This window comes from Raphanus sativus, chromosome 6, assembly GCF_000801105.2.
Source record: "Raphanus sativus cultivar WK10039 chromosome 6, ASM80110v3, whole genome shotgun sequence".
Lineage (NCBI taxonomy): Eukaryota > Viridiplantae > Streptophyta > Magnoliopsida > Brassicales > Brassicaceae > Raphanus > Raphanus sativus.
In genome coordinates, this window is record NC_079516.1 from 11,966,894 (window position 1) to 11,992,865 (window position 25,972).

Here is a 25,972-nt window from a genome sequence, read left to right on the forward strand (position 1 = left end):
TAAGATTTATAATATAAAAAAGTTAGAATGATCCGGAACAAAAAAAAATCGACCCGGACAAAAAAAAAATCAAATACCTATCTAGATCCAAATGTTGAGAACTCGAAAACCTCAGACTTGAAATGAACATATTTGTACCCGGCCCAATGAGCTAAACTTCAAACATAATATCTTTTGTTATATTTTTAATTCTTTTTTTGGGTTGGTAAGATTTACTATTTATTCGGAAGATTTTTGGTTAACCTAATGGTATATATTCGAAAAATTGTTGCTATAAATAATTTTTATAAAAACTAATTTGTAACAGTAATATCATTTTTGTTATAAATTAGTATATCATGGTTTATAGGTTCAAAATATAGAGTTAGTCGTCTTCATAGTATTGCTAATACCGATAGATGCAAGTTAATGAATACATATAATATATTGTATTATTAGTAATATGTCATATAGTATTATATATTAGTAGATGTATTATTAATAATCTATCTTATAGTATAATATGCTAGTGGATGTATCTAGCTTATAGTAAAATATATGTAATATAAGGAAACATGCGTAGTGGATATAATAATAAGGTAAGAAATGAAAAACTATGGTAATGGTTGATATTAATTATTTATAAAGAAGCATGTCTAAAAATAAGTAGATTAATATAGCATTAATTACATAAGGTCCAACTTTAAAATCCACCTAGAAGAAGTTGTAATGTTTCTGTTTTAATAAGATAGATGTTTATCCTTTTGGCAAACTTGATTGATAAAATAGTAAGAAAAGTTCTCTATCATCCAGATGAAGAAGGATAAGGAGCTGGAAGGAAACTTACGATATTGGTTTGGGACTGAGCAATGCTAAAGAGAGTTTGAAGTTCAAAAGTTAAAGAAGAAGAGTAGTTTAATTCTTTGAAAAAAAAATTGTATAGAAAAACATAAGAAAAGAAGCACACTGATGTAAAACGTATTTAAAAAAAAATTAACAGTCAATTCAAAAAAAAAATGTTTATCCTTTTGTTTTGTCTTCTTTTCTTAAGTTGGTGAAGTAACCGGCTTCATCCCCTATATAAAGTATGTTCTCTTTTTTTACAAGACAGTAACATCGTATGTTCTCTTTTTTTACAAGACAGTAACATCAGAAATATTAATCAAGTGTTCATCTTTGCTTCTTCTTTTATTTTTGTTATTGCATCTTTGCTTCTTCTCTCTAGTTGTTTTACACTCCAAATAAAATAATCACATATAATATATATACAACTAATATAAAAACACATATAAATATTTATCTCACCTAAATTCTTAACAATAACAACCTTGTAAAGCTTATTAAGAAAGAACAAATGCTAGGAGGGAATGATTTTGTTTCGTTTTAGGTACTTGTTATTTGTTAATCATAGACGTACCCGTCATTGAGAAAGCAGTGAGATCACAAGGGGACTCTGACGCATGTAGAAATAAATGGACATTACCAAACCTAATAATTATATAGCATTACCACGTGAATCGAGCGTCTTGTTTCTATCCAATGTTTATTACACTTTTCGGGTCAATTTTATTCAATGTTTATTCAACTTATTTAATTCATTAGATCGCAAATCTGACCTAATCTAATAAATTTTATCAAACAGCCTTACTGGAAAAAGTTTTTTTTTTTAAATTGCAATCATTATTTGGCCAATTAGTAAATTTCTCTCAAATCAAAACACTGCCTCAAGGCTTCTATTTTTTTCTCTATTTATCTAATGCATATAAAGCTCTTTTCAAGAAAAAAGAAAAAAGACAATCTGCAATCATTAACCACACATGATGGGTGGTTTAATGGTAGTAGGATTTTAGGAAGGTAAATAACTTGGGTTTAAATTAACCACACAATCCTAAACTTATGTAGTCACATAGATATAGATATGATATAATGATTTTGACCTCATTCGAATATTCACAAAAAGATCTATCTATAGTTGCACATTCCCTTTAATATTAGTGTGAATCTTTTCATAGGTGTGAAATATCTCAAATTAATAAAAAAAAAAGATTGGAATCGTTATGTGACAAAAAAATAGATTGGAATCGTTAAATTTTTATATTTGAACATATATCAATTTTCGATTGGAAATTCATTATTTTGATGAAGTGAACAAATATATTCAGAAATTTGACTTATTTTCAGAAATAAATCGTATATTATTAGACCATCTGCAACAGGGGTCCGTAACGAGTCCTTAACATCAATCCTTAAGATTAATGAAATATAATAATAATATTTTGGTTTAATTAACTAAGGATCAATCCTTCGAGAAGGTCTGCAAGGACTTGATCCTTAACAGGTGTCTCATTCTCTTTCTCCCTCTCTCTATCTCTCCTCTATCATCTTCCTCTTGTTCTTCGTCGCCCACTCCTCGCAGCCAAGCCCCAGCCGCAGCAGCTCTCCGTCTGGTCTTCTGCTTCCACCGCAGGAAGTTGTGATCCAACTAGCCATCCACTTCTAGAAGGAAGTTGTGATCCAACTACCCACCAATAAGGCCACCACACGATCGCATAGCGAGAAAGAGAGAGAGACCATCTTCTTCTATATTAACGCTTCTCCTCTAACCCATTCCTCTCCTACCTCCTCCATTTATTAGTTTTCCTCCTTCCCACTCACTCGACTCGGGTCGTGACCAGGTCTGTTCTCCTCTCTCCTAGCTTTTGGATCCTGAACAAGTCCTTGTCTTTTTGCGTGTCTAAATCTGTCTTGATTCCGATCTGATACCAAAAAGTTTCGATATTTACGAGGATAGTCCGTAAAGTTCGAAACTTTCTATGTCTTTTCAATTATAGATTCGTTGTCGGTTGTGTGATCATTGCCTAACTAAACTCTGGATCTGACCATTCCTCTGTTTAATACTCTGTTTTGGTTACTCTGTTTCAGCTCTTTCGAGAAATGGCAACGGGACAGCCTTTTCTCGGACGACACAAGCTCTGTTCTACAACTACAAGCAGCTTCCTGTCCAACGAATGCTCGACTTCAACTTCCTCTGCGGTAAAAAATCATCAGATCACACTGTCTCCCCTACAGCTCGGGAATGGCGAAAGCTCTCTCCGAGATGTAAGTTTGTGTAAGTATTGGGTTGCAGAGGGACTGATGAAGCTGCATTTGAGTCTGTAGCAATATGTGGTAGCTTCTTCTTCGCATGTGGTTTGTTTGGATTTGGTTAGTTGTTGTGCAGCTTCTTCACAGGATGTATTCAACGAGTGATATGTGTCCATTTCTGTGGATAAACAAAACCTTCTTTTTCCTTTAGTTCTTCTCTCCACCTCGTTGTGTTTGGATTATGTCATGACTCTTGTCTCTTTTGTTCAATGCACTTGTTTTCTTAGATCAGTGTAATGCATTTGAGATGTGAATTTTAACAAAAATAAACTTTTTGTTCTCTTAAGGATTCCTAAAAAAAATCCACCATTGGACTGCTTATTTTACTAAGAGTCTTTAACTATTCAATTGAAAAAAAAAATACTAAAATAGTCCCTAAGGATTCCACAATGGAATCCACCATTGTAGATGCTCTTAGACACTAGGATTAGACACAAACGTTTTATAAAAGCCAACTCAGACTGTAAGCATCTCTTAGTCTACACCTTTCTTTCCGGTATCTTTTTGTTTTTATATTTTCTCCATAACAACAGAGAGAGAACTAACGATGAGAGGAAGTAGAGAAGAAGAGCCAGGGGCAAGAGTTCCACTGCTGGAAAGCCCTAACACGGCCGAACAAGAAGGTGGAGGATTGAAGAAGAGAGTTTGGGTTGAGACAAAGAAGCTATGGCAAATCGTTGGCCCTGCGATATTCACTAGATTATCGGCATACTCGATGCTTGTAATAACTCAGGCTTTCGCTGGTCATCTCGGAGATCTCGAACTAGCCGCAATATCCATCGTTAACAACGTCATCGTTGGCTTCAACTTCGGCCTCTTTGTAAGCAGTAACTGAATGGCTTTTTCATTTTGTTCTTGTTTGTTTAATATAACACGTAAAACGCGGTGCAGCTTGGGATGGCGAGTGCGTTGGAAACGCTGTGTGGACAAGCGTTTGGAGCGAAGAAGCATTACATGTTAGGAGTTTATATGCAACGTTCTTGGATTGTTCTCTTCTTTTGCTGTCTCTTGTTATTACCGACTTATCTTTTCACAACCCCTGTTCTCAAATTTATCGGTCAACCAGACGATATCGCTGAGCTTTCTGGGGTCGTGTCTTTGTGGGCCATCCCTCTTCATTTCGCTTACCCTCTGTCCTTCCCGCTTCAACGTTCCTCCAGTGCCAGCTCAAAAACCACGTAAATAATCGATATTTGATTGTTTTACACTCAAATATTTCCAAAAGATTTAACATGATTACCAAAAAAATATATATATTTCCAAAAGCCTGTTTACTAATTGGAAAAATTGCTCATAATAAATATTTCTTAGATGACAATTTTAAAATAATTGTTTTTGGAGTTGTTAATTAGGTGACTGCGTATGCCGCTGCGGTTTCATTGGTAGTTCACTTTTTAGTGAGTTGGTTGTTCGTGGATGGGCTTAAACTCGGAGTCGTTGGGACTATGGTTACTGTCAGCATCTCTTGGTGGGTCAACGTTCTTATTGTATTAGCTTACACCGTTTGCGGCGGCTGTCCACTCACTTGGACCGGATTCTCTTCCGAAGCCTTCACCGGGCTTTGGGAGTTTCTCAAACTCTCCGCTTCTTCCGGCGTCATGCTTTGGTACCTATGAATATATATTTTTGTGACATTGTCTAATGAGCAAGACGCAACATCTGACGGTAGATATTTTGTTTTTGGACAGTTTAGAAAATTGGTATTACCGGATTTTGATTATAGTGACTGGGAATCTTCAGAATACTCGAATAGCTGTTGACGCTTTATCTATATGGTAAGTCGTTTCACTACATCGTATGTTTTTGTTTTGTAGACATTAGTTTTTACTTCCTTTTTTACTACAATGACTAGGTGATCACCCGCACCCAGTGCGGGGCGAACGGACCAAAATAAATTATAAATTTTAATTATAGATATTGAGAACATAAAAATGACATATTATATTTGGTATAATTAGCATAAGTAATGTTGATATACAGATTAATGTAAGAAAAACCAATTTGGAATTAGAAGTTTATTGAATTTTTCAATCAACAAAAAATTTATTGAAATATCCGGATAATGATAATTTTATTATGGTTGACAAACGTAATTGTCTTATTATCGAATTTAAATCATTATATTTCATTAAAATCATATTGATTTTGAAGTACATAAAAGTTGTAAGAAGAATATAAATAAATTGAAGTAAATTTAGTGGGTTTATTAGAACTCAAAATTGAGTTCTACTTGAGTCATACTTGAGTCTGTAATGCTGTCGACAAAAAAAAAAAAAATAGAACTCAAAATTGTAAAAGAGACCCTTTATCGAACCTTAATATCCATTATGACTCAAAATACATATGAGTTTCTTTTGATTTATCTTTTATTTATAAAGAGTGTTTTTACTAAAAATCTTGATGAGACATGAGATCATGGGCTACGGTTCGGGTGTTGGATTCGATCTCATTTCTCATCAGCTGATATATTTAGATATTGCCACAAAGTAATGTTGTAAATCCCTAATTGTTCGTCGATTTCTAGACAGTTATATAAAGTATTATATGTATAGAGCGAAAATTAAGGAAGTCCACATTAAAACTGATGTTTTTCTTAAATTTAATCGAAAATAATTATATGAATTTCCAAATTTAATGTCTGTCACCATTTATGATAATTTAGTAAAAGAATTTATTGCACAAAACTAAGAGATTGGAAGAAATTTAATACGAAATTCTTTTTTGAAATGTATTTTATAATATTTCAAGACTGCTCAAAAAAATTTATATACAACATTTTGATTTTACAATATAAAACAGTTTATATTATCTCAAAATAAATGTCATGTATCCCATAAAATACAAAAAAATATTAATAAAAATAAAATTCACATACCAAAGTTTTATAATCATAGTTTCCAGTCCCTAAAGAATGTTATGAATCATAAAGAAATTAAATATTATAAAAATATGAATCGTATATATATAGTCAAAACTCTATCAGTTGTGACTAATATATAAGACTATCCTATTAATTTCGTTTAGGATTATAATTTTAGATTTCAAGATAATAATAGAAAGTATTATAAACATATGGCAAAAATTAAGGAATTACACATTAAAAATGGTTTGTTCTTTAAATTTAGTCGAAAAGAATTATATAAATTTCCAAATTAAATGTCTATCACCATTTATGATAATTTTGTAATCATCAGTATTGTTGCAAAATTTAAGGGAATGCAAAAAAATTAATATGGAATTCCTTTTTGAATGTAAGCTCATAATATTTTATATACGAATTTGATTTTACAATATAAAGCAGTTTGTAATGTCCAATCCCAAAATAAATATCATGTATCTCATAAACTAAAAAATATTATTCAAAATAAATGTCATTTACTAAATATTTATAGAAGAACATAATTATGATTCTTGTATATTTTCTAATCTCTTAAAAATGTCATGTATCATTTATTAATCGCAAAGAAGTTAAATATTATAATAATATGAATTGTATATATAGTCAAAATTCTATCAGTTGTGACTATATATATTAGACTATCCTATTAATTTTGTATATGATTATAATCAGAGATTTTCAGATAATCATAGAAAGTATTATATGCATATAGCATAAATTAAGGAAGTCCACATTAAAGATTGATATTTGCCTTAAATTTAATCGAAAAGAATTATATAAATTTCCATTTTCAATATATATGTCATCATTTATGATAATTTTGTAATCAAAAAGTATTTTTGCAAAAAAATTAGGGATTGCAATAAATTTAATATGGAATTCCTTTTTGAATGTATTTTATAATTTTCAAGATTTCTCATAAATTTTTATATACGACATTTTGATATTATAATATAAAACAATTTATATTGTCTATCTCAAAATAAATGTCATGTATCCCATAAAATACAAAAAATATTCATCAAAATAAATGTCATGTACTAAATTTTATAGAAAAACAAAATTATGAATTATTTATATTTTCCAGTCCCTAAAAAATATCATTTATAATTTAGAGTCGTAAAGAAATATAATATTATAAAAATATAAATCATATATATAGTCAAAACCCTATTAATTGTGACTATAGATACCATTTACTATCATATTAGTTTCATATAACATTATAAAAACCCTACCGGATTTGATATTATCGTCCATATCAATGCACATAACCAATTAATATCAATTAATATGACTAAAACATTATGTAAGCTACTATTAATTCACAATGGCAAAAAATTTAATAAGTCTAGTAAGAAGAGGATTTTTACACAAAGAGGTTGAGAAGGAATATGGTGTTGCCACATAGGAAATGACATTCTTGTTAATAACACATGAACATAAGGCTAGTCTCTAAAAGTGCTTCTATTTTAATATATAAGGGATTAAAATAGAGAATCCAATTATTGCTGCCATAAAAAAACAAAACGTAGACATTATAATAATAAATTAAGAAAAGTAGAACTTAAAAAAAAAGTTTCGCAGAAAATCAATCAATAACAACAACTGATGTGGAAAGTATCTTCAAAACTCTCCGTTTGCAATCCTATAAAGAACATAACAAAGAATATAAACTTATCAAATTACAAAGAATTATAAATGGGAAGTAATTAAGTGAATATATTACCTCTTTCTGAAAGCATCAATTTCTAGAACATCATTAGGCTCAAATGTTAGTCAAATTCTTGAATCGACCTTATCATGATAAAAAAAATTAAAAAAATATACAGATAATATTATCTCAACCGGTTTAAAAAAAATATAATAAATTACCTTTTCTCCAATTAATTTGCCAAAACTGTAAAACAAAAAGTACGTTAACATTTGTCGAATTCCATAAATTTTAGAAAACATGAGTAAGTGTTCCATAAGCAACACACTTAATGACGACATTACTGTACGTTTTGAAAAAAATGAATTAAATCAGTAATCAATCGCATATATTTTTTTTTTAATTTTGAAAATTTATTAGGTTACTATCATATATCACAATCAATCCTTATATTTTCATCTAAAATTGGTAAGAATATAATAGACTACCATAATTGAAATACCGAATATAATTGATTGATAAAAATTACTTTACTGTGAAAGCTTGTCATAATGTTGCTGTTGTTATTGTGATCATTTTCAGCATGTGATTTACGTTTCTACATCAGTCTAGCTCTAAAATAGGAAACAATATAATATAGACTAAACATAATTGAAATCTCATATATGATTGATTGACTCAAATTTTATGACTATATTTGACTTGACACCAAGATTTACTTCATTAAGTTTATTTTTGATTCACGTAAATATAATTCATTGACTCAAACATTATTGAAATCCCGAAAAGTGGCTGACGATTATAAATGTTAATAATTTACGAATATTATTTTAGTTTTGAAGTTATCTTTGTAATCATGGTTCTGAAAACATTATACATTGACTTAACATTTTATAAAATAGTGTAAACTCAAACTCTCAACGATTAGAGTACTCAAAATATTGTATATAATATAAACAATAAATTTCACGTTTCGGAAATCGATTCAAAGTTTCCATTGTTTTAAAACATTTTTTGAAAGAAACAGAAAAGACACCCACAACTAATTCATTTTGTTTTATTGATCTCGAGTATCCAATTTTTTTTAAAAATGGTTAAATAATAACCGAAGAATATAATTAGTGACAATATTGATATTTTCCTTATTTAGCAACTCATTAAATTTCATTGTTTGTCTTTAGTGAATATGCATAAAATGAAACATATACTATATATTAATTGTAATGGCATGATATGTAATTAGCCTAGATTGAAGAGGGTTTTTTCAAAAAAGTTGTGAGGTGAATTGTGGTTGTGACACCTAAGAAATGGTACACTTGTAAATCCCACATGAGATAAAAGTTTATTGTCAAATGGTCTCCTCAAATAATAAGAAGGGGATTTGATACATCATGAACAGAAAAAATTGAATTACCAATCAGAATATGAGGATTACGCAATCCATCTAGAATATTTTTGAAAAGCACAAAACAAAAGACAGCCATTTTTGTTGGGTATGAACGAAATGTGAGAAAGAGTATTTATAAGAAAACATAAGACATAATTTACTCACATGGCTTTCCTTTTATAACAAATTTGACAAAGAATTTTTTTAATTATGGTAACATCAAATAATTGTTAATGACGAAATGATGGATGTTAAAACTTTTTTATAAATATGGTAACCTCAAAAATGAAACATTAAAAGAAATATCGCTAATCATATCAATCATGCTTTGCGAGATTTCATATTCAGGAAAATCAAGAAACATAAATCAATAATAATGTACGATATGATTATGGACTTAACATAAACCAATCATAACCGAGATTTCATATCCAAAAATGACATTTATTGTATCATTTAATCCCTCTAAATTATGCCTTCATTGTATTATAACAAAATACAAAAGTAAAAAAATTAATTTTCACGAAATGATGGATGAGTATGAAAATATGAGTATTATATTAACAATATATATATTCTAGGATCAAAATATATATATATATATATGTATGTAATATAAATATATATGTTCTAGGATCAAATGTATATATATATGTTCTTGGATCGAATATTTTATAAACATACAAAAGTTTAATATATATATATATGTTCTTGGATGGAAGTTATAATGCTGATACTAACATAAAATATATATATATATACATAAAAAATGATGGATGTTACATTATTTTTATAAATATGGTAACCTCAAATATGAAACATTAAAATTAAAATCGCTAATCATATCAATCATGCTTTATCATATCAATCAAGAAACATAAATCAATAATAATGTACGATCTGATTACGGACTTAACATAAATCAATCATAATCAAAACGTTCATATTCAATAATGACATTTATTGTATCATTTAATCCCTCTACATTATGCCTTCATTGTATTATAACAATACAAAAGTATAAAAATTAGTTTTTTTCACGAAATGATGGATGTGTATGAAAATATGAGCATTATATTATATATATATATATATGTGTTCTTGGATCAAAAATATAAATATATATGTTGTAGGATCAAAAAAAAAAAAATATATATATATATATATATATATATATATATATATATATATATATATATATATATATATATATATATATATATATATATATATGTTCTTGGATAGAAGTTATAATGCTGATACTAACATAAAATTTATATATATACATAAAAAGCATTGGGTATAATATATATATACATAAAAAGCATTGGGTATAATATAAAAGTTATAATACGTAGAACATTTCCTGCAAGCAAGAATTTATAAACATAAAAAAGTTTAATATAAGAGAAAATCTGTTCGACATTAACTATATAGCATTGGACATTAACTATATGCACATCACGTATAGCACATCAAAAGCATTGATTATAACATATGTCTACAATGACATGAGATGTAAATGTTCTAGGCCAAGGATAGGCTTTTGAAAAATTGGTGTGGGATGAAATGTGGAGATGCCACATAGGAAATGACACACATGTAATAAACACATGGGCAAAAGGTTATTTTCATAAGTGGTCTTCTCAAATAATAGCAAGGGGATAGAGGAAAAGGTCATCGATCATATAGTCATGTTTATGTTGCGGAAAAATTACAATTGGCTTTAATTTTCTTTTTAGCATTCCTCATTATTTTAAAACAGTTATATTGATTATATCTTTGTAATCCCTTATCATCTTTATGTATGATTTTACTTGCGAACAAAAAAACTTCTGGCAGCATGTCGATAAATGGGTGGGAGATGATGATTCCTCTCGCTTTCTTCGCCGGAACCGGGTAAAAAGCCCTTCATCTCTGTTTGCTGATTTCTATTTTCTAAACCGATTTATGGTTGTGATCTTTTTTTTTTTGTCAACTATGGTTGTGTTCTAAGTTCTAACTATCCCGGATGGGTTTAGTCCACTAAACTTATTATATAGTTTACTTTATTTTGTTTGTTACATGGACCCCATGAAATTATAAAGTATTTACTCATTTCGTATTGTCGTGTTACACGTCGTTTTTAACAAAATAAGTGTAAATGGTATATAAAATATCAGGTTAATGATGGGCCTACGACTTTCAGGTGGACTGTCAATTTACTTTGACAAAATCATGATTGTGCTGTTTTTCTTTTCTTTTTGTGCTTAAAAGTTATAATTGTGCTGTGTGAGATTATCCGTGAACATCACATTCGCAAGAAAACATTACATTTTTTTCTGTAAACCAATTATTTTTGAAGGAACTCTGTTTTCTGATGAACTTAGGAATTAGGATACAGAAACTCACATTTGGCATTTGGCGTTCCGTGTTTTTATTTTCCTTTTGTAGTTAGCGTGTTATCCGAATAAGAATTTACGCGGACATAAATTAGATATGATATCTCTTTCCAATAATCTATAGGCTATAGCTACTTGTTCTTCACGTGCTTTTTATTCCTGTCTTTTTATGCGGAGTACATAAATACAAGTATACTATTTAATATTGGAAAATTTGGGAAAAGGGAACAAAACAACTATGACTTTGTCCCCTTAGAATTAAAATCAAAATAATTGTCCCTATAGTACAAACAATAATGTAAATACCGTTTAATCCTTTATGTTAATTTCCAAATACAATTATTAAAAAATTAAAAAGAAAACAGAAAGTATCAGAAACATGTCGTCTACTAGGATTCTTCTTTCTCTCCAGCGAAGAGGCCATTAGGTTTCGCCATCAACACCTTCTCCGCCGTATTAGTTCTTCGGAGACCTTTAACTCATCGTCACATCTCTCTGTTGTCCTTCTTCTTTCTCTTTTCCTCTCTAAACACCAGAAATTAGAATCTCTTTGTAATCTCTGGCTACAATTGAAGTTGTTCAAGCTCGGGAGAAGCTTCTTGTCGCTGATTAAGAACAAATAGGTGTTTGATTTTCATCTTGGTTCTTCTTTCCCCAAAATTGAAGGTAGGGTTTTGAGATCCCCTTTTCGATTTTGATTTTTTTTTTTTTGATTTTGTTGATGTGCATGTGTATTAGTAAAAGATTGAATAGAGTAGAAACGCAAATTAATGGCTCACAGTGTATATTTTTGAGATTCTTCTGTGTACAATTTAACATGTTAAGTTAGAATTGTTGTGGAATACCATTATCATTCGGGGTTCTGATGCCTAAGTGACTGGTAAGGAGTTGGATTATTGATTATTTTGAAGGAGAAACTCTTGGTTTAGTTACGTATTAAGTCATTGTTCCCCCTTATAGTGGTTTGACACCTAAGTGTGATGTGCTTCTAATGTGACCTCAACTATAGCTCAATGAGTTCTGGCCTTGTTGTTTCTATTCACCATAGTTAATATTTTCCTTTTGCTGGAGTTGTTTACCGACTGGACTAGCAAAAAAAAAAGATCCAGAACTCCTTTGATGGTGTTGGAGATGCTTGTGACGTTGCAATTTTGGGTTAGATGACTAATGGTTGGTTGCATATAATTTTGTTTGTGCTTATCTATGGTAGAAAGGGGCTTAGAGTTGACTCTTCTGAATTGTATATTTGTTAAGACCTGTTGCAAAATTTTGTGATACCAAGTTAATGAGTTTCTTGAAGAACTATTGTCTGATATGTCTTTGCTCTGTATGCTAATATCATGAGAGAAGTGATACTAACATGTGGATTTGTTCTCAGGAGGCTTGCTGCCCATGCTTCTCAAAATTAATAAGAGAAGGACGAGGAAGAAGAGAGACTCATGTTACAAAAGGCTAGAGAACTCGACGAATTTGATCAGCAAAATATCATTTCTTTTAGTTATTCTTATATATATGATCCTTAACTCTATTATTTAGCATTGGATTTAAATCTCTTATTTAGCATTGAATCTCTTTTTAGGTTTCATACACAATAACAAACAAAAGCATACATGATATGAATTTAAATGGTCTTATTTGACTTTCTTATTAAAGGTTATTTTAGGAATTTTTTTTTAAAAATAAAAATGTAGAAGGGGAGAATCGAACACTTCACCTGGGTATTTATAACTACAACATAAACCACTTACACTACTTGAAACTATTGAGATTAGTGGCTGATTAGAAACTTAAATAAAATAGGGATGTAAATTTACATCTATCAAAATCGTGGTTGGCAAGAAAAGCTAAAATTTAGGGAACAAATTTTTTTAAAAAGGAAAATAAATAAGATTTAATAGATTTAGGTAATATTTTTTGACAGTTATTTCCTAGATTTTCGGATTCTGTTAAAAATCCGGTAGAATGAACTTACTACAACCCGTAGAATATGGATGACATGGTAGAACGAGTATACAGAGAACGTAGACAAACGAGAGGTAGGAAGAAAGTATATTCTTCAGAGGAAGACATAAGAACATTTATTAGGGCTTACTATCTACGATTTTCGCAGAAAGTAGTATATAATGTAGATTATGTATTCTACGTTTGTAGACTCAACTGTTTTTGGTGTATTTAGCAGTCTACTATGGGTAGATCGTTGTGGCTGTAGTAGAATGCATATTATGAAACGCCGTAGATGGTAGATCTGATATAATAACAACTTTACCCCATTTTTCAAATTGTTATTCCAAATATGTTTTTATAAAACTAATATTTTTCATAAATGCACATAATTTAGTACTTCATTTTTCATATTTTTGTAAATTATTTTGTGTTGTAAATTATTTTATATGAATTTTTAAACTTTTGAAGGGTAGTGAAAGTCCAAAAATGGAAAAATTTGAAATCATTCTAATGGGACAAAATACTACTTGTTTTGTTCTTTTTTCCCAAATTTCCCTTTAATATTTGAGGCAATAAGACTAGCCTAATCAATTAATATATATGCCGGATTAGTTACACTTTTAAAAGGATTATGGTTTATATTTTAAACTGATTATACTTGGCTGATCATACATTAACTATTTGCAGTGTACGTGTGGCGAACGAGTTAGGAGCAGGTAATGGAAAAGGAGCAAAGTTTGCGACGATTGTATCAGTGACACAATCGATGATAATCGGAGTATTCTTTGGGTTGATAATAATGCTTTTACATAACCAAATCGCTTGGATCTTTTCATCAAGCGAAGCCGTTTTAACAGCTGTTAATAAACTCACCGTTCTGTTAACTCTCACCGTTCTTCTTAATAGCATTCAACCTGTACTTTCCGGTATGTCACAATATTTCTTTTATAATATTTTTTTGTTATATACAAAATCAAACGCTGTTGTGTTAATTTATCACTTGTGAGTAGGTGTTGCAGTTGGATCGGGTTGGCAATCCTACGTGGCATATATAAACTTAGGATGTTACTATTGCATTGGAATTCCACTTGGAATTTTAATGGGTTGGGTTTTTGAATTCGGCGTCATGGTATTTATAATCTTCTTCTTTTTGTTCATTAAAATCATTTATTTAAATTGATATGATTGATTATGATAATATGTTGTTAAATTTTACTTATTTGTAGGGTATTTGGGCTGGTATGATATTTGGAGGAACCGCAGTTCAGACAATAATTTTAAGTTTGATCACAATGAGATGTGAATGGGAAAAAGAGGTAAACTATGTTTTTGTTTTTGTTTTTGTTTTAAAGAGGTAAATTATGTTGCATACATTTTTCTCTGCATCTGACTTGCTTAGAGCCCCCACATTTACTAGTTTTTGTTTGGCAAAATTATAGGCGCAGATTGCACAAGCACGTGTTAACAAATGGTCCAAAGCAATAGAATGAAGATTTCTCGAAACATTTCAGCATAATTTTCTTATCTATTTTTTTTTCCTTATCTATGTATTGTCTTTGTAAACATTTTGTCAGCAATTTATCTAGAACCGGTTCAAGTATCATAGAAGCCTTGAGCAGTTAGTGAGTTACTGCAGAAGGCTAGTAGTTTTATTTTATAGGCTATCGGTCTAGCTATCACTATAAGATAAGTGTTTATTAACCGATTAGCTTAGGTTTTTCATCCAACATTTATTTTGTCTTCTAACGTCACCCTTGTTTTAACTTCAAAACCAAACACCAAAAATCTTCAACAAAATACTTGCGTTGCCAAGAAAAGTCGCTCAAAGCCTCCTTACACTTTTCAAGACTCACCAAAGCCAGAACCATCTCCTCCCGTTTAGCTTTTCTCGCGTTCAATTCTTCAAACCTTATCTTGATCAATATCATGGCCGAGAAGCAGTCTTTTACCATTAATTCTATCATCTTAATAACTATTTTGTTCGATTTCGACATTGTAGTTTCTGGCCGGGCACCAATATTTTCGAACAGATCCACTAACAAACCGATTTGTTTGAAAATGCAATCTGTTGTATAAGACGAGACTCGTTGAGTCTCCAAACGCTTATCTTCTGAACTTTCTTTTATGTTTGGGGTAACACCTGAAACCTCCCCAATGTGTAAGTAACAATCTAGATATTGTTTGTACCTATTAAAAGAACAACTCACTCTTGATACCACATTTATCAAAAAGAACAAAAAAATATCTTAAAGATTACATTTATCAAAAAAAGAAAAAAAAATCTTGAGACTATATTTATCAAAAAAAAAAAAAATCTTAAGGCTAGACTACAGTTATCAAAAAACATTTTTGACTACTTTTAGTTATATACGAACTTTCACTGATTTTTGTCAATATCTACATCAATCTTTCTAATCTCAACCAAAAGTATATTAATTAACTTCAGTACATATATAATCTTACCATTGAACCCATGGATACAATTCTCTATTGAAACGAGATGAATCCCCATTAAGATTATTCAATTTTAAATGTCTGCCACCTTGGTTATAGATCAAATTACGATTAGTCGCATGAACACTACCTTCTCCTTTATGTCCACTTTCTGATGTAGACATCTTATGGAGAAGAATGAGACATTTAGCAGCCACGCACACGTCCGTTGTCAAACGCAGCCTTTGCACCACCGCAGCGATGGTTTCAGGACCGTAATGCGTGTCGACAGTCGATTGGAGGAGATTGACGTATTTGTCGGAAGGTGGTTCGTATGAGGTATGAGTCGTGGCTTTCAAAAGAGCTAAGTCAATGGTTTTTGCGTTCTCGGAGCTACACAAATGAACCACATTGAGTTTCATTTGCGAGGCTTCGTCTTTTAACAAGCCACTCAAGGTTGTTAATTTTCCCATTTGATCAATTTTGTTGTATATCGAGTTTTATCTTTCTGAAATGTTTGTATCTTGAGCAATGCGGGTATGTGTTTTGTAACGTTGAAGGTTTCATTAACATTTATACATTTTCTTGAATTAATTGTATTTTCAGCAATTTATCTATCTTTCAATATATCACACTGAATTACAATTGATCGAATTATTAATGTAAAAGATACTTATATAAACATAAAAAACTATAGTTAATTACCATCGATCAATATACATGCGCATTAAAAGTTTTAATGGATATTAACCTACTTTTTAAGTGGTACTTTTGTAATTATAGTTAATTACCATCGATCGATAGTTAATTACATCACTGACTACGTCAGTTAGATCTTAACGTGCGTTGGTGGCATAACTTATGAAACTCATGCATGCTGCCTAGCATAGACTGCATTGAATTAATTGTATTTTAACCAATTTATCTATCTTTCAATATAACACCCTCAATTACAATTGACCGAATTATTAAGGTAAAAAATACTTATATAAACACCAAAAAATGTAAAATATACTTATATAAACATCAAAATTTACAGTTAATTACCATCAATCAATATACATGCGCATTAAAAGTCTTAATGGATACTAACCCTACTTTTACATCACTGAACACGTTAATTAGATACTTATTAACGTGCGTTGGTGGCATAACTTATGAAACTCATGCATGCTGCCTAGCATAGACTGCATTGAATTGTATTTTTAAGCAATTTATCTATCTTTCAATATAACACCCTCAATTACAATTGACCGAATTATTAATGTAAAAAATACTTATATAAACACCAAAAAATGTAAAATATACTTATATAAACATCAAAATTTACAGTTAATTAATTACCATCAATCAATATACATGCGCATTAAAAGATTTAATGGATACTAACCCTACTTTTACATCACTGAACACGTTAATTAGATACTTATTAACGTGCTTGGTAGCATAACTTATGAAACTCATGCATGCTTCCTGCTTCTTAGCATAGACTGCATCGAATTTTACTAAATGGCAACATAAAGATAGCGATAACAGATAAATGCAAACATACCAATCGTAATACTTTGGGCTGGTGTTATGTGAAATATTAACAGGCCTATCTGGGCTTTACTTGTTTCAGAAGGCCACATTAGAATTCTGGAACACGCGCCAAAATTGAAAACTCGACACGAAACTAAAAAAAGCTGCGCGCTGGAGAAAACTAATATGATTGGTCGATTTAAATACGACGCGGATCACTAAACTCAAACCAATCGTATCCGTTGATAAGATCAAAGATCTAACGGCCCAAAAACAAACTCTTCGTCTTCTTCATCGAAACGCTTTCACTATATAAAACAAATCTCAGAGACTCACCAGTTCTCATCGCTTCAAAAAAATCGAATCTTTTCTTCACCCTCAACGAAATGGCTCGCACCAAGCAGACGGCAAGAAAATCCACCGGAGGAAAGGCACCGCGTAAGCAGCTCGCGACGAAGGCGGCGAGGAAATCGGCTCCGGCGACGGGAGGCGTGAAGAAGCCGCACAGGTTCCGTCCCGGGACGGTGGCGCTGCGAGAGATCAGGAAGTACCAGAAAAGCACGGAGCTTCTGATCCGCAAGCTCCCGTTCCAGCGTCTGGTCCGCGAGATCGCTCAGGATTTCAAGACGGATCTGAGGTTCCAGAGCAGCGCCGTCGCAGCGCTACAGGAGGCGGCGGAGGCTTACCTGGTTGGGCTGTTCGAGGACACGAACCTGTGCGCGATACACGCGAAGAGGGTGACGATCATGCCTAAGGATATACAGCTCGCGAGGAGGATCAGAGGCGAGAGAGCTTGAGGATTTTGCGTTTAAGTTGTTCGATGAATTGCCTCATTGAATATTTTGTTTGTCTTTATATATATATATTTGTTTTTAAGTTTGATCTGAAACGTAATCTTGTAAACGCGCCAATTGAATTGGTTATTATCAATGTGAACAATGCTTTTATTATCAAGGTTTCGTTTTCTGCATCATAAATCTTCTTTTATGCCCATTAGTATAGTATCATACGATTTCATCGTTTAAGATACACAAAGCACTAACATCATCTCTCAAATGCATTACCTTCGTACGCTTTGTGTTTTTGGGCTTTTGATGGGCTTTTTCGTTTATGTATCAGATTTGTTTGGTATGTTGTCTGGTGTTTCTGGACTCTAAGCTATGTATGTTGTTTCAAAAAAAAAAAATGCTATGCTATGGTTGCATGTAACATTTATATATTTTGCGCATTGCTCTCTTCTTCTTCTTTGCACTTGAAAAATCAGAATGCTTAGTTATTGAGATCTTTAGAGAAAATATATTATTTTACAGAAATAATCCCTCTAGATATTTGGTTGAGTATGACATAAACACTTTCTCATCTTTATGGGTTCAGTGTGGCATGTGCAAATTCAATTTGAGCAAAGATCCATAAACAGTCGACCTATATTTTGTATTGTAATTGTTCGTTGGTTGATGAAAAGGGTGGGTTCTCAAACGTGGTCCCTTCATCCTTATGCTGATTAATAAAGGCGTGTGATTATTTGAGTTAATTGCGTTTTTTGTTTCGTACTTGTTTGTACGATAGCGTGGTTTTAGATGACAAGAACAAACGATAAATTGCCACAAGGATAAGAAAATACAAAACAGGCTCTTGGACTGCCGAATAAATTTGGGACAAATGATCTGTTTTCTTGTCATTTCTTTTGTAAATATACATCATTTATAAAAATTTATATTTTGATCCCAAAAAATGTTTAATGCTTTTGAGTGAGGAATCCAAATTATAAGCTCGGAAAATATTTGTACGATGGATAGTTCATGTATTTTCACAGATCAGTTTAGTGGTTACAGTTGTGTATGAAATAATAGTTTAGAAAAGATTTAATTACGGAGACGTAAAATTTAAGAAGGGGAGAGACTTTTTCATATTCTGAATTGAAAGCATTGCGATGGACAATTGAAAGCATGCTACAATATTTATCATGTCAAAGCTTTGATGCAAATTGAAAAGATCTGATGCAATGATAAATGAATCTCACATTTGACCAAGTTTTTTACAACTGAATTAGAGGCGATAAAACACTGAAAAACATGCTACAACATTTGTCATATTAGAGCTTTGAGACAAATTGCAAGGATCTGATGCAATGATAAATGAATCTCACACTTCACCATGTTTTATAACTGAATTAGAGGTGATAAGACACTGAATATATGCTTTCCAGACTTCAAGATATATCTTATTGCAAAGTCACAATATGAAATTTTGTACTTTCTAACTAAGATTAATACAAGATCTTTTTATAGAATGTTTTGCTACATTGGTTTTTCTATAATAGTCGTTCGTAGTTTAAAAAAAAAGCTTTCGAGTGGAAAAAAACAAACCGCAAAACAACAATGCATTCTCCAACACCAGTCGTTGTTGCAAAGGGGAAAAGATGCAAATGCTCCAAACCGAAGATAAATTCTTGAAACAAGAGTTAAAAGTTAAATTAGAAAAGAAATAATGTCAAGTGTCAATCGTCAGGTGGCTTCATTTACCTGATTGACGTCAGGTCGTCTTCTTAAGTTCAGTGATCATACGATCAATTCCTATGTTTATCAGATCAGAAATCTGTAACGGTGTAGTGTTTTTGAGAGCCGGATCTAAGATTTATAAGGTTATAAACATTTTAAGGTTAATTTTGATTAAAAATCATAATTTGAAGACTATATAATCTATGTATAATAGCTTTTCGGAATTTGAGAGTCAACGAATGTTTAATCTTGACTGTGTTCAGAACTGGTGGTAGAATATTAAAAGATCAAATATAGTGGTAAATTGTCCAAATATGGTGGAAACAAGTTTAGCCCATATGATCAAATCATTGTCGATTGTTGAATAGACGGATAATTTGGCTTTGTCGCTTATTTAGAAGTTTTTGTTTGTCCACTTAGGGTTCGTCTTCAAATTGAGTTAAATTGACCACACATATATATCAGGATGACATATCACATACTGTAATCCCTCAATGGTGAATCTTATATCAATTTGTAGGAGGAATACTCAAGTATAAGAGCTAATATTGTACCAAATCTTGTGTTCAATTTTATATCAACAAATGAAGATGTTAAATAAAAGTTTATATTGGCAATGGTCACGTTAGTAGGTCTTGGAAAAAGAGTTTATATTGGCAACAGCCATATATTTAGTAGATCTTGAATAGTAACATAAACTAAGTGAAAAAAACAGAAATTAAGCGGATAGGTAAACGCAAGAAAATAAAATAAATGAACTCTTAACAAAGGTGTGCATCCGATTCATATATGAGAATCTCATTGATTATCGTTTACTAAAATTATTAGCAATATTATTGTTTAAGCATGCACGACCATAAACATTATAGGCAAAAACTATATAGATTAAAACTTTCTTAATAATTAAATAAGATAAAATGACGAATCATAATCCAATGATTAGATACATGATGTACGGAAGTTTCCTAGGCCACTGTCTCTCATTCTTTCTAGCCTTTAAATGATCCAAATGAGTCAATATACTCAAGCGCATGAATTTTTAATTTTCAGAACTATATATAACAATAAACTCATCAATCAGACAAAATATTACAAATATTTATATATTACGTATCTGCATGAATTTATTTTTTTGTTAGAACAATATATAACATTAAATTCATTAAACATGTGACAAAAAATTAGTACTCGTATATTATATTATGTAAATTGATAATAATAGATAAAGAAGAGCCAACATTTCTGAAACTTTTTTCTTTAACATAACATTTCTGAAACTTTCCATCATAAGTTTATATATAGCTAACAGCCTAACAGTCACATTCAACAATCAAACCTAGGCTGGACACAAGATGAGTACTTGCTATTTTACGTGTATTTGCTACTTGACTTGTGTTGTATGAATAGTAAAACTTTCGACTTATACTCAACTTATTAAAAAAAAGTATTTGCTATTTCGAGTACTTGATCAAAAATGAATTACTTACAGATTACTTGCCACATTCTACTACTTGCTATTTACAAATACTTGTGAATTATTTACGAGTTTTTCTGAATATTAAAAAAACTGTTTACTAAATAATATTCTATTAAAAATAGACATGAACAATTTTTATTTATTCTTCAATTAAAATAGCATGTGAATTATTTTAAACAAAATATTTGTTTATATTATAAAAAGATGATAAATAAAAAATATATGAATATTTCGATATACAAGCATTGTGTAATTTTCACAATAACAAAAATGTCTTCTATAAGAAAATAACAGGCAATAACAAGTCATATAGCTAGTTTTAATACGTGTTACTATTTAATAATTGATTAGATGATTACGAGTATTTAAAAATCAAAACTGATACGAAACAAGTAATAAGTATAAGAAGAGTAATGAGTATTTTTGTTAATCGTAAATGCAAAGAATAAATATTAAATAAATCATATTAAAAATCAAGTAATCGAGTAAGTAACGGGTTTAGTAACAAATCAAATTCTAAAATAACTATGATACTTGATACTCGATTTGGTATTGCAAATAAAGAAAATTATCGACTAGTTACTTATCTTTTCAACACCGAATACTTGAATTTTTAAGGCACTTAACAGTCGATTAGCAAAAATATTTACGTCTATAATATTTAAGTTGTTAAAGCTCAAATATCAGTACACACGGATAACACCATACTATATCAGTAATTGTCATTTATAATACTATAATTCTTCTAAAGTGTGATAACGTCAATAATCTTAACAAAAGCGCATATCACTTTCTTTTCACGACCATTTCTCTATATATACTCCCATACGGCCATAAACCAGAAGGCACATATATTATCATCATTCTCCCGCAGCTTGAAAAGAAAAAAAAATATGTCCTTCATCACAAGCCCTCACTGTCGCCGCCTCGCGGCAACCACCACAACCGCTACCGCAGGCGTAGACTGCCATAAACAAGTCCGTTCATGGAGGCTTCTTCGCACCATCGTCCAACTTCTCATCCCATCTTGCTACTGCACACTCGTAGATCCAAATGATAACCAAGAAGACAAGTCTTATCGCCAAATCAAACCAAGAACCTCCTCCGCTACCATAAACTCCTCATCTTTCACGGGAACAATATTTGGTTTCCGCCGTGGCAAAGTTAACTTCTGTATCCAAGCAACAAATGACTCCAAAACCCTAAATCCAATTATTGTTCTCTTAGAACTCACCGTCCCTACCGAGGTATTAGCTCGCGAAATGCGAGGGGGCGTGCTAAGAATCGCTCTTGAATCAAACAATGAGGATGGATATGATTCACATCAAGATTCTTCTTCTTTTTCACTTCTTACGACACCTTTATGGAACATGTATTGCAACGGTCGGAAAGTAGGTTTCGCTATCAAACGAGAGCCTTCAAAAGCCGAGCTAGATGCGTTGAAGGTGCTTACTCCGGTGACTGAAGGAGCCGGAGTTGTTAACGGAGAAGAGATCAACCGAGAGAAGAGTGATCATATGATGTACTTAAGAGCGAGTTTTAAACGAGTTTTTGGATCCTTTGATTCGGAATCTTTTCATGTCATCGACCCAAGCGGAGTTATCGGACAAGAACTAAGTATCTTCTTCTTCAGATCGTCAAGAAAATGATCTTGGATCGTTGTGTTTACAGCATGGACGTGCACTTACATACTATATGTTGGGATTATTTCGACATTCTTGTGTTTTTTGGTTCTTTTTTCTCGAAATGTTTTTTAGCTATGCTTAACTAGATGAAAATGTAAACAAGCATAGCTTTTGATGATCTCAACTTTTGTATGCAGTAGTGGTGGCCATGTGTGTTCATGTGTTTCTTGTAGTGCAAAGGATTTTTAATCATCTATATCTATGAATGTATGTTTACATTTGCTTAATTTCTATTATTGTCAATAATTTGGAGGAGTAAAGCTAATAATTTTAGTCGGCCATAATTCTATAGAATGTGTAGGCATACAAGCAAACATGGTAATTATTATGTAACTAACAAGAAATGAATTATACATAATTACATTTCGTAGATTGTTCTTAATTATAACATTATGGAAGTTTTTGTCTTATGATATAATATATTTTTTGTTTATATGAAAATTCAAATGTAAGATCTTTTATGATTAGTTAAACTAACAAAATTGATATTAAGTGATTTTTATGAAAAGGAAAAAATATATTTTTTTTAAACGCCACGCTTTTTGATAAATTATTTTATATTTCAAAAACAAGAAAATAATAGCATTTTCTCCCTTAAATAAAGAAAAACTCGTACGTGTGTTGAGGAGGTCCAATGTCGACTTATCATGGGAGAATAGTAAGAGTCCACGCGGCGAAACCATCACTACAAGATCACTAACAACTTTCAACTAAAATATTAATTTACATACCCAAATAATTAACGTATATTACAAAATAATTCATCCGTGACTTTATACTTTTATTGTGCTAACTTTTATTGTGTGCTTAGAGAAAATGGCAAGCTGGTTGTCATAGCTGTTATTGATTCCCTCTGTCTTTCAAATGTTCTTTGTTTTTAGTCATAAGAAAGATCAATGCATACGTGTTCAATTCAGATATCAGTTCTGATTCTGTTCGATTTTTTTTGGTATTTCGATTTATAAAAAATATTATTATATTAGAATCGTATTTACTTTGATTTGATTCGATTTATATTTCATCGATTTTTGTTTATTCGGATTTATACCAAAAATTATAAATTTATTTTTATTAGAAAATATTTTATGAATTTTATTTTATATGATATATATCGAATTTTATATAACATGGAGACAATTCAGTTATTAAATAGCCTATTTTTTCTTTTACTATTTAAAATAATTAGTAATTTAATAATTATAATAGTTTTATAGAATAAAAATAATATCAATTATTAATGCATAATATTATAATAAATAAATATTAACACACATATCTGTTAACAAAAGGTATATATATATTACTTAATTTAATAAAAATGAATCATAACTTTTAACTTAAAATAAAATATTAAATTACTAAAATCAATATTTTAAATATAAAATATATCATAAAATAAATTATGTATATATTCTGTATAATTTTATATAATTTACATATAATCATATTACTATATTTAATAAATCAGCTTATTCGGTTTGATAAGTTTATATGCCAATCTATATTTATATACCATGGTTTCTTGAAAATGATATCTATTCTTTATATTCAGTATTGGCAAATCCAAACAATTTTATCTATTTTAATTCGGTTTAGTATTAATTACTTTATATGATTATATATCGGATTTTACTGGATTAAACACCATCCAACTGGTTACCAGGTAATGATAATACACATCCAAGAGGTCCAGGGGCGACACTATATCCTGACTTAAGAGTTAAGGATCTATTCATAGAAGGAACAACTACCTGGAATATCCAGAATATAAGACGTATGGTGGACGAAGAAGATATTAACAAGATATTATCTATAAGACCCAGTTGTACCGGAAACCAAGATAGCTTGCGCTGGTGCTTTGGATCAAATGGCTCTTACACGGTTAAAACAGGTTATTACATACAAAGGTCATTAGATATGAAACATCAAACAACTCAGGTTAACATCGATTCTCTACCTGTTTCCCGTAACTCTATGCTTGCTAAGTTGTGGAGAATAAATATTCCGCCTAAGTTAAAAATGTTTTGGTGGAAAATCCTGCTTAATGGGTTACCGGTAGCAGAGAATTTAAACAAAAGAGGTTGTCATGTTTATGGATACTGTCAGATTTGTGGAGAAGAATTAGAGAGTATAGACCATATGCTACTGCAGTGTCGTGTTTCTGGAGAAATATGGTCTTTTACTTTAAATAACGACAGTTTCCTCATGACTCAAATCAACACGGTCAGAGACCTGTTTTTGTATATTCTCCACCGAATCTCTGTGAATACACCGGACATCCTCTCGTTCTTTGTAGGTTGGAGAATATAGAAGATGAGAAACCGTTTTCTCTTTGAAAATAAAAGGGACCATATTGTATATGTGGTTCAATCCGCTATAGTGGAAGAAAGACTGTGGAAGGAAGCACTGAGCTTTAACAATAATTCTCATCAGATAAGCCAACTTACTACCACAAGCTCACTCCAGGATTTCCTTCCAGATGATACAGACCTTTACTGCATTGTTGATGCTTCTTGGAGATCTCCAAATGAAAAAATTGGAATCGGGTGGTCCTTGTTTAGCAAAAAAAGCACTCTTAAGCTCCAAGGAAGTGCTGCAGGGTGGTGTTTGTCTACTAGGACCAGAATCAACGGATAATACGAATAGTAGACAAGGACCAATTACTTTAATTGGGCCGCAGAATCAACGGATAATACTTTAATAATCACAAAAAGGCCGTCAAATCAACAAATGAGATGGAAGTTTGAGTCTCTTTAACAGTGGGCTCTCATAACCAGGTGAAGGATTGAATACTTTAAGACAAGAGCAATGAATTGGACTTTGCAGGTGGTGGAATCTATGATTTACTCATATATATTGATAACAATCTTGTCACTGAACACATAAACATCTCAAACCTTTTTTACTTGTCACTGTTTTTTTCAGATGGATGTGCATATGCATATAGAATTAGTAAAGATATTGTAGAAA

At 31.0% G+C, this 25,972-nt stretch overlaps 3 protein-coding genes and 1 pseudogene across 4 annotated transcripts; 3 read left to right on the forward strand and 1 right to left on the reverse strand.

Annotated features, from left to right (window-relative positions):
* The first annotated feature begins 2,267 nt into the window (after nucleotides 1–2,267).
* On the forward strand, nucleotides 2,268–15,016 carry LOC108806257 (protein DETOXIFICATION 27-like; annotated as a pseudogene). Its single transcript, XR_008934776.1, has 10 exons — nucleotides 2,268–2,654; nucleotides 2,902–3,943; nucleotides 4,015–4,301; nucleotides 4,476–4,729; nucleotides 4,812–4,898; nucleotides 10,906–10,962; nucleotides 14,076–14,314; nucleotides 14,399–14,517; nucleotides 14,615–14,704; nucleotides 14,828–15,016. The product of XR_008934776.1 is annotated as a protein DETOXIFICATION 27-like (transcript).
* Nucleotides 15,017–15,136: 120 nt separating this feature from the next.
* Nucleotides 15,137–16,294, reverse strand: LOC108807813 (putative clathrin assembly protein At5g65370). The gene is made up of 2 exons (XM_018580055.2): nucleotides 15,852–16,294; nucleotides 15,137–15,575 (listed from the first exon to the last, which is right to left on the reverse strand). Exons 1-2 carry the CDS (start codon nucleotides 16,292–16,294, stop codon nucleotides 15,137–15,139), a joined length of 882 nt encoding a protein of 293 aa, XP_018435557.2.
* A 1,377-nt stretch (nucleotides 16,295–17,671) lies between these two features.
* On the forward strand, nucleotides 17,672–18,292 carry LOC108806381 (histone H3.2). The gene has a single exon (XM_018578477.2). It carries the CDS (start codon nucleotides 17,729–17,731, stop codon nucleotides 18,137–18,139), a length of 411 nt encoding a protein of 136 aa, XP_018433979.1. The 5' UTR covers nucleotides 17,672–17,728; the 3' UTR covers nucleotides 18,140–18,292.
* A 3,887-nt stretch (nucleotides 18,293–22,179) lies between these two features.
* Nucleotides 22,180–23,235, forward strand: LOC108810555 (protein MIZU-KUSSEI 1). Its single transcript, XM_018582661.2, has one exon. The coding sequence runs from the start codon at nucleotides 22,211–22,213 to the stop codon at nucleotides 22,964–22,966; it is 756 nt and encodes a 251-aa protein (XP_018438163.1). The 5' UTR covers nucleotides 22,180–22,210; the 3' UTR covers nucleotides 22,967–23,235.
* The last annotated feature ends 2,737 nt before the right edge of the window (nucleotides 23,236–25,972 follow it).

Excerpts from the sequence above, each read along its gene's own strand:
- LOC108807813 (XM_018580055.2), bottom strand. The coding sequence starts at position 16,294 with ATGGGAAAATTAACAACCTTGAGTGGCTTGTTAAAAGACGAAGCCTCG. Across the intron at positions 15,576-15,851 it reads TTGTATCCATGGGTTCAATG|GTACAAACAATATCTAGATT; the intron begins GTAAGATTATAT and ends TTCTTTTAATAG.
- LOC108806381 (XM_018578477.2), top strand. The coding sequence starts at position 17,729 with ATGGCTCGCACCAAGCAGACGGCAAGAAAATCCACCGGAGGAAAGGCA.
- LOC108810555 (XM_018582661.2), top strand. The coding sequence starts at position 22,211 with ATGTCCTTCATCACAAGCCCTCACTGTCGCCGCCTCGCGGCAACCACC.